Source organism: Geotrypetes seraphini, chromosome 2 (genome assembly GCF_902459505.1).
Source record: "Geotrypetes seraphini chromosome 2, aGeoSer1.1, whole genome shotgun sequence".
Lineage (NCBI taxonomy): Eukaryota > Metazoa > Chordata > Amphibia > Gymnophiona > Dermophiidae > Geotrypetes > Geotrypetes seraphini.
In genome coordinates, this window is record NC_047085.1 from 116356540 (window position 1) to 116369002 (window position 12463).

The following is a 12463-nucleotide window of genomic DNA, read 5'->3' on the forward strand; positions in this document are numbered from 1 at the left end:
GCTCTGCAGGTAATTTCAATCATCCATTCCAAAAATACAGAAAAAATATCAAATTATAAATACAAAAATGTGGAGAAAATAAACCTCATCCACAGACAGCGGAGACAACACTGTACCCTAAGCTGTCTGTATCATCATTGGCTTGAAAAAAACCTCCATACATAAATATCTTTCACCAGTCTTTCCAATTTTCAAATAGACTTTTCACTTATCTTCATCATAAGGATGATAATTCAAATTTCACTGCATAAGACAATCTCTTAATGGCTACAGTTAGGAACTAAAGTGTGTACCTTCCTGACAAGTACACACAGAAAAAATTATATATTTTCAAACAGTACTGCGTAAATACAATAGAACTTTTCTGGAGGTCATTTTTCTATGGCAGACTATCTCCATATCTTTTTCACAGGCTGCTTCAACGATCCTCTCCCGACAGCAAGTACTTCTGTTTTGCTTCATTAAAGAGGCTACATCAGGGGGAAAATTTAATAATTCATCCAAAGTTGTTTTCACAAACATCTACACTGCATAGCACCGACTTAGGCAATTTCAAAATGGCCACGGGCTGGTGAGCAGCCATGTTCCATATGTTCTGCGGCGCAGGAGGGGGCTAGGTTTAATCGGCCCTGGGTCCATCCATCCCTTTAGGGTGTCCTGCCACTAATTCCAGCCGGGGCTAATCCAAAAAGTTGAAATTGGCCCCCAAGGGCAGCGCAATTGCAGCCCCGGCAAAACATAGCTGCAGTTTAGTATCTAAGGCAAAGAAATCCTCCAAAAGTGCCAAACAAGAGTTCATAGGAGATGGCTGCTGCCCCGGAGAAGGGATTTCCCCTGGAATTTATTAACATACTCTTCCAGGCTTTTTTGCCAAGAAAAAGATGCCGTCTGTGCCACCTTTGGCTTCCTTGCTGGCTTCGTGGGTTCCTCCGTCCTAGGACAAAGGTCTTAAATCTAGATTTCCTGAGTTGTTCAGGGATGTGTCACTGGCCGATGACACAGATGACTGAAATGACCTGACAATTCCATTGCTTGTACAGGCAGGCACTTCTACTGGGTCAGACCAATGGCTCATCAAGCTCTGTAGCCCATTCTCACGGTGGCCAATCCAGATCACTAGTATATGGCCAAAACCCAAAGAGTACCAACAATCCATGCTACTGATCCAAAAAGGATCCATGGAGAATATGTCTTCAACTTTTTCAAACATCCCTGTCCACTGGGGTCACCGTCCCCAAGCATACAAAACAAATATAAAACGTTCCCCCAAAATCCGTGAAATACCATTATCATCACACTCGTTCAGTAATAAATCTCTAAACACCATTTCACTTAAACAAGTAAATCTTAATTCTACCAGTTTAAAAATTGGCCTTATTAACGTTAGGGCAATCAAAAGTAAGTATCATCTCATAAAAGAAGCCATCATTAACCTGGACCTACATATCCTATGTTTAGTTGAAACCTGGCTTTCCGAAGGGGAGGAAGCCTACCTTTCCTACTGTTGCCCACCCAACTTCGATTATTGTTGGAATCATCGTCACGAAAGAAAAGGAGGTGGTTTAGCGATCATTTTTCAGGCTAAATTAATTACTATGTCAGATACCTCTTCAGGAACTGTTAATGTCGAATTTCTTCACGTTAAAATTAATTCAAATCCTATTACCGATCTGTTATTACTCTATACCCCTCCTCCAATAGATAACAATATCCTATTCTCTCTTCAAACCCTAATCTTTGAATTTTGTTCCACTTCAGTTTACCCCATTATTCTGGGGGACTTTAACATACATTTTGAAGACAAATCTAATATTCTCACAACTGAATTATCCAATTTCCTTTGTTCATTAAACCTTCTGACATTAATCAATTCCCCTACCCATAAAGCAAATCACACTCTTGACATGGTTCTCTATACAGAATCTCAAACCCTAACCTGCTCGGACCCAATAATTTCTATTGTCCCCTGGACGGACCATTATTTCATTTCTTTCAATCTCCTTTTCCAAAAACCCGTAATCAATTCTCTACTTTCGAAACCTAAAAAAATTCAACTTCGTGACTTCTCGAAATTAGAAATATCTGATATTACTCCTTTTTTCAACCTTTCTACTCTGTCTTCAAACTCTACTGCCTTAGAAGAAGATTTAACTGCTTGGAACTCCTCTTTACAATCCCTTTTAGATAAAAAAATTCCATTAGTTTCAAAAACAATTCCAGCACGAAAAATTTTTAACCCATGGTACTCTGATGAACTTTCTCTCATAAAAAAAACAACTTAGATCTTTAGAAAGAAAATGGGAGACACAATAAATCATTTCATAACTTGCAAAAATACAAGGAACAAGCTGCTTTTTACAAAACAAAAATTAATTTAGCTAAATCTAATTATTATGAAAAAAATCTCTATAGCAAAAAATCCTTCAATTCTGTACTCTATTTTAAAATCCATCACACCTCTCGCTCACAGACATCCCACTAAACAAAGCAGCATTCCATCTTCCCAAGATCTCGCTAATTATTTTTGTTCAAAAATAATAACAATTCGCAACAACTTTCTACCGAATCCAAACAATAGTACTGAAAATGTTTACTCAGCAAATTCTATCCCAACTTCTAACTGCAGGAAATTCAATACACCCACTATTAACGATATCCATCTCTCTATTCAAAATACAAATCCTAGAGGAGTTAAATCCGAGATTATTCCACCAATATATTTGAAGAAATTTTTCTCCTGTTTGAGTCCATTTATTCATTCTTTGGTTCACAAAAGCTTAACTACCGCTTACGTCCCACTCGCTTGGAAAACAACAACCGTTACGCCCATAGTTAAAGACCATAGAATTAGTACAGAAGAAGTCTCAAATTACCGACCCATAGCCAATATTCCTTTTCTAGCTAAAATCACTGAAAGACTTGTCTTTAATCAACTTTCCGACTTTGTAGAGGCTTCAAACGTTCTCCACCCGAACCAAACTGGTTTTCGGAAATTTCACAGCACTGAGCTATCACTAATTGGAATGATTAACAACATCCATTATTTTTTAGACCATAAAAAATCAGTTGTTCTATTTTCACTCGATATATCAGCGGCTTTTGACACTATCGACCATGCTCTTTTATTAGAACCTCTTGAATCAATTGGCATCAGTGACGAAGTTTTGAAATGGTTTGAATCTTTCCTCTCTAATCGATCCTCAACAGTCTATTTCAACAACGAACACTCAAAACCTTTTTCAACCTCATATGGAATTCCACAGGGCTCTATTCTTTCTCCTCTTCTCTTCAATATTTTTTTGTCCCCTCTTCTAAACATCTGTCAATCTATCGGTTTTACATCCTTCGCTTATGCCGACGATATTCAATTATTGCATCCCATCGATCCAGGAAACCCAGACGAAATTTCTATAATCAATAAGAAATTAAACTCAATAAAAGAATGGTTGAACACCAACAAATTGGCATTAAATATCAAAAAAACAAAATCTATGATATTCCCCTGGAAAAAGGACATTTCACTGGACACTGCCTTTGTCCTAGACAATATTCCTTTAGACTCTGTTTCCTCATTAAAAATTTTAGGTATTATCGTGGATGACAAGCTTTCATTTCACGAGAACATAGGGAACACCGTTAAATCATGCTTCTATAAATTACGTATGATTCGTTTTATATCCAAATTTCTTAAACCTAAGTCTATAAATATATTGATCCATTCGTTGATTATTTCCAAAATCGATTACTGCAATTCCCTTTTTTTCAATATACCGCAAAAAGAAAAAAGGAGGCTACAAATCATTCAAAACACTGCAATCAAACTAATTTATAACGCAAAAAAATTTGACCATGTCACCCCTCTGTTGATAGACTCCCACTGGCTTCCTATTGCTCATCGAATCCCGTATAAAATATTACTGCTAGTTTTTAAATCTTTGAACTATAATGAACCTCAGTTCATTACTAGATTGCTCATTCCTTATAACGCATCACGGAACCTTAGATCAGCATCAAAAAATTTGTTAACTGTTCCATCTTTAAAAATTATTGGTACGAGAAGACAAGACATGTTTTCAATTATCGCCCCTACCTTATGGAACTCAATACCGCAATACATTAGGGATATAAAGGACCTCATTTCTTTTAAAAGAGCTTTAAAAACCTATTTTTTTGAAGAAGCTTTTACCATATGAATCTTAGATTTATAAAATTTGTTTTATTAATACTAGGCTTAATATCCCTTAATTTCGCTTTTTTCCCTTCCTTGAGTTATTTTCTCCCTTAAATGTATATTTTCCTCTACAAATATATTGTAACTTTTCCCCTCTACCCCCTTGTTTCATGTATGTTAACCCAGTATGTTTTTGTTTTTTTTAGTTTAAATGTTAATGTATTTGTATTTATATTTTACCTGAATTGTACATCGCTTAGGTATCTAATAAGCGATTTATCAAGCACTAATAAAACTTGGAAACTTAGAATGTGGGCATTGATCCCACTGCCTCTTGCATGCAAGGCAAGCACTCCTCCATTTGAGATAATTCCCCTCCAAGGGGACCCTGAGTAAATTATCTTTTAGAGGGCAATTACTCTTTGGTAAAGGATTAGATGACCTCATGGCTAGTGTGCAGGACCTTAAACCCAAGTACTTGCCCAACAGCAGGCCCCGATCCTTTTGAGGTCCAGAATGTTTCTAGCTTGCGTCCCTTTCAATGTTCCTGTTGGTACTATGGGGGCTCCTCGGGGTAGCGATTATATCGGCTAAACAGCGGTTTGGTGGATCCCGGTGTCCATGGTCGACTGGGAGCCACTTGGTATCTACCCCTAAGAAACAGTCCCGATGCCAGGTCCTCAGCTGCTCCTCTGCAGACCATAGGGCATCTCTTAGCCTTCCTGACAGAATGGTTGTCTATTGCCTCCAGTTGCTGAGTCCTGGATATTCTTTGGGATGACTAAAATCTCGTCAGCCCCCGTCTGAGCTCTTTCTCGACTCTCCGGTGGGGAGTCCAGCCAAGGTGGCCCAGGTGGAGCCCACAGTTCAAACGTTGTTAGACATTGCGGCTATAGAACCCATCCCAGAGCCACAGCAGTGGCCTATGTCGATTGCCAGGGAGACACCAAGAGTGTGTCTCTGCACGAGGACGCCAGTTTCTCTTTTGGTGGGCGGTAAAACCACCTCATTTCAATTTCAGCAGTGCACATAGCAGGAATCGATAACATTCAGGTGGATTATCTCAACCATAAGATTCTGGATCCGGGGGAATGTTCCAAGTGTCCCAGAGAGCCTTCAGCTGCATTGTGGAGCAGGGGGGGGGGGGTCATCCAACATTTGACTTTATGGTGTCGGCAGCCAAGAAGAAGGTGGATCGGTTCTTCAGCCACCGTCACAAGCCAGTAAGCAAAGGCTTGGACATGCTGATGCAGCCCTGGCTGCTGGAGGGCTTTCTTTGTCTTCCCTCCATGGCCTAGGGTAGGCCATCTGCGGAGATGGATCAAGGCACATGGAGGTCTCTTAGCACCTGACTGTCAGAGACAACTGTGGCATGCTGACCTGGTTCATTTGTAGTTGGATCAGGGGCTAAAGCTTCTCTGCCATCCTCGTCTCCTTACCCAGGGCCTGATTTGAGCTCTGGGATCTGGATTGCTTTGGTCTTATGGCCTGGCTATTGAGCATGCGACTTTGGTCCGCAGAAGCTATTCTTTGGGCTTGGTAGCTATTCTTTCTTGCACAGCAAAAAAAGTCAACTGTGGCAGCCTTAGAGGCTTAGAGATATTATCAATCATGGTGCATTCAGAAGCATGAGGATCTGACTTTTACCGTCGGTACCTCTGATTCTCACATTCCTTCAAGACTGACTGGAAAAGGACCTGGTCATCGGTTCTCTGAGAGTTCAGATTGCTGGTCTCTCTTGTTTGGGTTCTAAGTCTCTGTGAGAGACTCTTTGGCTGTAAATCCGAATGTTGTCTGGTTTCTTAGGGGCACATTGAGGCTTCAGTCCCTGCTGTGGCTACCCTATCTGACTTGGAATCCCAATCTAGTTCCCCAATTGCTAGTTCATCCACCCTATGAGCCTCTGGAGCAGACGTCCCTGATGGATCTCGCTAAGACAGTTATCCTGGTGGTCATAACTTCAGCCCGCAGAGTTTGAGCTTCAGACTTTATCCTGCAGAGATCTTTTCTTCGGATATGGATTCTGGCATGTTTTTGTGCACTGTTCTCTTTTTCCTTCTGTGGGTGGTCTCTAGTTTCCACATCAGGAGGACCAGCTGCCTGCCTTTTATTTCCTCTGGATTGAAAGAGCAGGGCCGAGGGCTGAGGTTGCTTGATGTGTGTAGACTTGATGTGGGACTTGGAGGTCACGAATGAGTTTCAGGTATCATAGAAACATAGAAGATGACGGCAGAAAAGGGCTACAGCCCATCAAGTCTGCCCACTCTGCTTACCCATGCCGTGTCTATGCCCTAATGACCCAATTTTCTTATCTTGACCCTCGTAGGGATCCCACATGGGTATCCCATTTATTCTTAAAGTCTGGCACGCTGTCTGCCTCGATCACCTGCACTGGAAGCTTGTTCCAATGATCAACCACTCTCTCTGTGAAGAAATACTTTCTGGTGTCGCCGTGAAATTTTCCGCCCCTGAGTTTGAGCGGGTGCCCTCTTGTGGCCGAGGGTCCCTTGAGAAAGAAAATATCATCCTCCACTTCGACAAGTCCCATGAGGTACTTAAATGTCTCGATCATGTCTCCCCTCTCCCTACGTTCCTCGAGAGTGTAGAGCTGCAATTTGTTCAGTCTCTTTTCATACGAGAGACCCTTGAGCCCCGAGATCATCCTGGTGGCCGTCCGCTGAACCGATTCAATTCTGCGCACATCTTTACTGTAATGTGGCCTCCAGAATTGAACACAGTACTTCAATTGAGGTCTCACCATGGCCCTGTACAACGACATTATGACTTCAGGCTTTCGGCTGACGAAACTTCTATTGATACAACCCAATATCTGCCTTGCCTTAGATGAAGCCTTCTCCACTTGATTGGCAGTTTTCATGTCTGCACTGATGATTACTCCTAAATTTCATTCTGCTGAAGTCCTAGTTAAAGTTTCTCCGTTCAAGAAGTACGTCCTGCATGGATTTCCACTTCCGAGGTGCATGACCTTACATTTCTTAGCATTGAAGCCTAGCTGCCAGGTTGAGGACCAACTTTCCAATGTAAGCAGGTCCTGCGCCATATAATTCTGTAAACTGCATTCACTTACTATATTACATAGATGGCGTCATCGGCGAATAGTGTTATTTTACCTTGAAGCCCTTGAGTCAGATCCCCTATGAATATGTTGAAAAGGAGTGGACCCAGGACCGAGCCCTGCGGCACTCCACTGGTCACCTCCGATGTTTTAGAGAGGGTACCATTAACCACCACCCTCTGAAGTCTGCCACTCAGCCAATCATTGACCCATGCAGTTAGTGTCTCTCCTAACCCCATCGATTCCATCTTGCTTAGCAGCCTGCGGTGTGGGACACTGTCAAAAGCTTTACTGAAGTCCAGGTACACGACGTCCAAAGACTCTCCCAAGTCCAACTTTCTTGTTAACCAGTCAAAGAAGTTGATGAGATTGGATTGGCAGGACCTACCCTTGGTGAATCCATGCTGACTGGGATCCTGAAGATTCCCTTCATTCAAGATCGTGTCCAATTTGCTTTTAATTAGTGTTTCCATGAGTTTGCACACTATTGATGTGAGACTCACCGGTCTATAATTCGCAGCCTCTGCCCTGCAACCCTTTTTATGCAGAGGAACGACATTAGCTAATTTCCAGTCCAGAGGTATCCAACCACTTCTTCATACTGGTGGGTCCTGCCTGTGAGGGCAGGCTGACTTCGAAAGCCACCATTTCGAGATGGATTTGTATGGCTATTCCATCTGCCTTCATTGCTGCCAGAAAGAAGCCCCCTCTTTCTGTATAAGTTAATTCTGCTAGAGGCATTTCTTTTTCTTGGGCAGAGTTGTTGATGATCTCTTTTTGGAGGAGATTTTCAGAGCTGCTACCAGGTCCTCCTTGCATTCTTTTACCAAGTTTTACAGGATCAATGTGGCAGCCAAGCAGGGTGCTACTTTTGGTTTCTCTGTTTTGGCATCAAGTTCATCAATCCCACCCTAACTCTATAGAACTGCTGTTACGTCCCACTTGTCCAGGAATAAAGCGGGATTGTACAAGAACAAAAGATTAGGTTCTTACCTTTGCTAATTTTCTTTCTTAGAAATCCACACTATATTCCTGGAACCTGCCCTGGGAATTGCTGATATGCCGATTGTCTGCCTTAATAGTATGGGTAAGCTGGACTTCTTGATTTCTTGACCAGCCTTTCTAAGAGTACCATCTGAACGTGTTATGCACTTTGCTTTGGAGGTCCTAGCTGTAGAGCCCCCATCTGTTGGTGCAGGCTGTGTCTCCTTTATAGCAGTGTTCTTCAACCTTTTGACACCTATGGACTGATGGAAATAAAATAATTATTTTGTGGACCAGCGGTTGAAGAACACTGGGCTAAGTCGTGAGCCAGATCCTACCCATCTCCACCCAATCTCTGCCCTATACCCCGCCCCCATAATAGTACTAATTGTAACACCATTTTTCCCACAATCACACAATCTTATTAACAACCCATTATGGTTAACCACAAAATTAAACTACACAAAGCACACTGTATGCTTCTCAACATTCATTCCTACCAGAACACAGATAACCCTATGCAAATACAGGACCAAAAACTAAAAGTACTAATATATAACAAACCCTAAGATGCAAGATTCTGCATGCAATACAACCCCATAGAAAAAGAAACTAATGCATTTCTTCCTGAACAGTGCAAAATACAGACAGCAGATGTAAATTCTCAAAATTGACACAATTCAATCACTAAATTTAAAAGTAAAATCATTCCCCCCTGCCTTTGTGGTCTCCCTCCCTCCATAAGAACATAAGAATTGCCACTGCTGAGTCAGACCAGTGGTCCATCATGCCCAGTAGTCCGCTCACGCGGCGGCCCTCTGGTCTAAGACCAGCACCCTAATTGAGACTAGCCCTACCAGCGCACGTTCTTGTTCAACCGAAACTTGTCTAACTTTGTCTTGAATCCTTGGAGGGTGTTTTCCCCTATAACAGCCTCTGGAAGGGCGTTCCAGCTTTCTACCACTCTCTGGGTGAAGAAGAACTTCCTTACATTTGTACGGAATCTATCCCCTTTCAACTTTAGAAAGTGGCCTCTTGTTCTCCCTACCTTGGAGAGGGTGAACAACCTGTCCTTATCTACTAAGTCTATCCCCTTCAGTACTTTGAATGTTTCGATCATGTCTCCTCTCAATCTCCTCTGTTCGAGAGAGAAGAGGCCCAGTTTCTCTAATCTTTCGCTGTACGGTGTTATCTTCGGGCCGGCTCCCTCTTCCTCAGTTCTGCAGTGCACAAAGCCGTGGGCAGCGGCTCTTCACACGCATCCCGCACCTCATCTGGAAGCCTTCCCTCTGATGTTGCGACATAAGAGAGAAGGCTTCCGGTTCTGGCGCAGAATGTGTCTAGGAGCCGCTGCCTGCAGCTTTGTGCACTGCAGCACTGAGGAAGAGGGAGCCGGCCCGAAGATTACGCTGCATCGATTGCACTATGCACTGGCGATTGAAGAACACTGTCTCGGGCTTGATAAACGTGCCGGCCCTGTGGACTGGTAGGAAATTTCTGCAGACCAGCACCAGTCCACGGACCGGCAGTTGAAGAACACTGCTTTATAGCATAGTTTCTTTCAGGTTTCGATTGTGTATGGTTGTTAAGCCTTTTCATGTTATGAGCTTTTGTCAGGGAGTTTCCCTGTACCCCTCCCTATTGTCTATGTCCTCCTCTTCAGGTGTGACTGTCTGCTTTTGCACGAACTGGTGACCAAAGGGGAGGGTCAGAAAAATTATGTAAGTGAGGCTTCCAACAAGCAGTTTTGCGACATGGGATACATAACCCACTTGTCCAGGAATAGAGCATGGATTTACAAGAAAGAAGATTAGCAAAGATAAGAATCTAATTTTTCTATAGGTGCATACCTTCCATGTGTATACTTCTGTATATGCAGTTCTGCAAATTGTAAAAGCTTTCTTCTCTGTGTAAAGACACACTTTTTATATGTAGAGAAAGTTTTATAAAATCTCATTGGCAAAGTTTCAGAGCTACAGGACATTGTACTTCTGTAGAGTAATGATGCTTGCTTTAGTGAACTATCGGGCAAGAAAATGAAGTTGCTGATTTTTGTGAAATGCATTTAGTTTTATTTTCTTTGGCTTGACTTCATTGATGTATTTGATGCTTATATTAAATGGGAAGACTAGATGTTTTAATAACTCTGTTTGTTCTCAGGGCTGTGTAACCATTGAAAGTTCAGAAATAGTAGTTTTGCAGGCACCAAAAGATTCTGCTGCACTGAAGAATAGTGAAAAGGGGATTGGTCAGTCTATACACAAATTTACCTTTACACAGGTAAGTTAATTTTCTTGGAAAATAGAATACCAATATACATGTGGGTGACCTTAGCCACTTAATGATTGGTATTTTTGCAGCACTTTCTAGTCATTCTTGAAGAAAAGGTTCGGCTCACTTGATGATCTGAAGCATTTCTGTAGTGTTTAACTATTTGTGTCTGTTCCTTTCTGGCCTTTCTTGAGCTGTTGTCAAATTGATCAGAAAGTGTCAGGGTTTGCGATCCACTTAAAATGAAATGAGTGAAGTGTCTTAAGATGAAACATTCCCTCCGTACTGCTAACTAGACTTTAACTTCAAAAGTCAAGCTATTAGTAACATGTACGCTTATTCTGATTCACATATGCTCAGAGACATGAAGCTCTCTGGTTAAACTTGTCCCCATTGAGGAGCTTTTCTCCCAATCATTGCATATGACTTTTCAGTTGTGGACAGTTAACAACGAGGAAGCATCAGTTGAGCATGTTGAACAGTTTTAGATCCCAACATTCAAGACAGAGACTGAATATCAGGAATAGCGAACCAGGAATCCTTATGATAACTTCAGAGGCACTTTGTTAAATGAAATCTTACCATCTGAATAAAAAGATAAGTTCTTTTTGAATCTTTTTTGGGTTCCCTGAGGAAGATCTCGAAACGTAGTCCACATCAGGACCCTCTGAACTTCGTTGGAGAGAGTAGCTTTTTTCTCTTTTGATTTCCTGGCCTTTATTAGAGTTGTTCAGTAGTAAAAATTACAATGAATCACAAGCAGTATGTAAGAAATTAAGTAAAATAAATAGGCTAAAATTGCTGGAGGTAGTGAAATACTGACAGGAACTTGTTTGCATTGGATAGGGAATGGGGAAAATACAATATTTTAATGCCTCTGTATTGTCCTATGGTGTGACCACATTGAGTGTTACGTATAGTTCTGGATATAAGAACATAAAAATAGACTAACTGGGTTAGACCAGTGGACCATCTAGCCCAGTTGCCCGTCCTCATGGTGGCCAATCCAGGTCACTAGTACCTGGCAAAAACCCAAGTAGCAACATTCCATGCTACCGATCCAGGGCAAGCAGTGGCTTCCCTGATGTCTGTCTCAATAACAGACCATGGACTTTTCCTCCAGGAAATTGTCCAAAACTTTCTTAAAACCAGTTACGTTAACCGTTCTTACCACAACCCCTGAGAGCACGCTCCAGAGCTTAACTATTCTCTGAGTGAAAAAATTCCCTGTAACTTCGAGTGCCCCCTGGTCTTTGACTTTTTTAACAATTAAAAAAAAAATCAATCCACTTGAACCCGTTCTACACATTCAGGATGCTGTAAATCAGTGTGTGAACAAATTGTTAAAAAATTCCTTTATTTCACCTTGTACTTATGAGTAATGTAGCCTTCAAAAAAGTAGGAGATGTGTGAGTTTTGTGGGGTGGTTTTTTTTTTTTTTTTTTTAATTGTCTTAATTTTGTTTTCATTTATCCATTTAGGTTTTTGGGTCGGAAACTACTCAGAATAAGCTTTTTGATGGCACAATAAAGGATTTACTTACAGCTTTCATTGGTGGCCAGAATGCATTGGTATTCGCCTATGGTGTTACCAATGCAGGCAAAACATATACTATTCAAGGTATGAAAGACTCAGAATAATGACATTCTTTTATAAGCAGATATTCCTTACCGCATAGCGCCTAAAAGCTGCAACAAGTTAGTGTTTTTATTGTCTCTATAAGGTATACAGGAAGTGCATTGCAGTTCAGTGCTGTTCTCTTAGGACCTTCTTACTAAGATGAATTAGGTGCTAATGCCTAATGCAGCTTAAAATGGGATAGCAGGCATCCGTATTTAGAAGTGATGCAATTTGACTCAACACCATAAATTGTAGAACAGTTCTACAATTTATGGTGTTGAGTCAAATTTACTATTCTAATGTTACTCTTGTTGGGTTTACCTGATCAACAACTTTGGGTT

The 12463-nt window shown here is 41.4% G+C and overlaps 1 protein-coding gene across 5 annotated transcripts in view; it reads left to right on the plus strand.

The window, feature by feature from the left end:
* The window catches only part of LOC117355711 (kinesin-like protein KIF20A), a 104055-nt gene that overhangs the window by 20140 nt on the left and 71452 nt on the right, over positions 1-12463 (plus strand). For 4 of the 5 annotated variants that reach the window (XM_033934661.1, XM_033934659.1, XM_033934658.1 and 1 more), the window contains exons 4-5: positions 10392-10511; positions 11984-12122. In XM_033934661.1, the coding sequence (XP_033790552.1) occupies positions 10392-10511; positions 11984-12122 (259 nt within the window). Of the gene's footprint in view, positions 1-10391; positions 10512-11130; positions 11269-11983; positions 12123-12463 lie in introns of those variants that run through there. The other variant, XM_033934662.1, reaches the window with a different exon arrangement.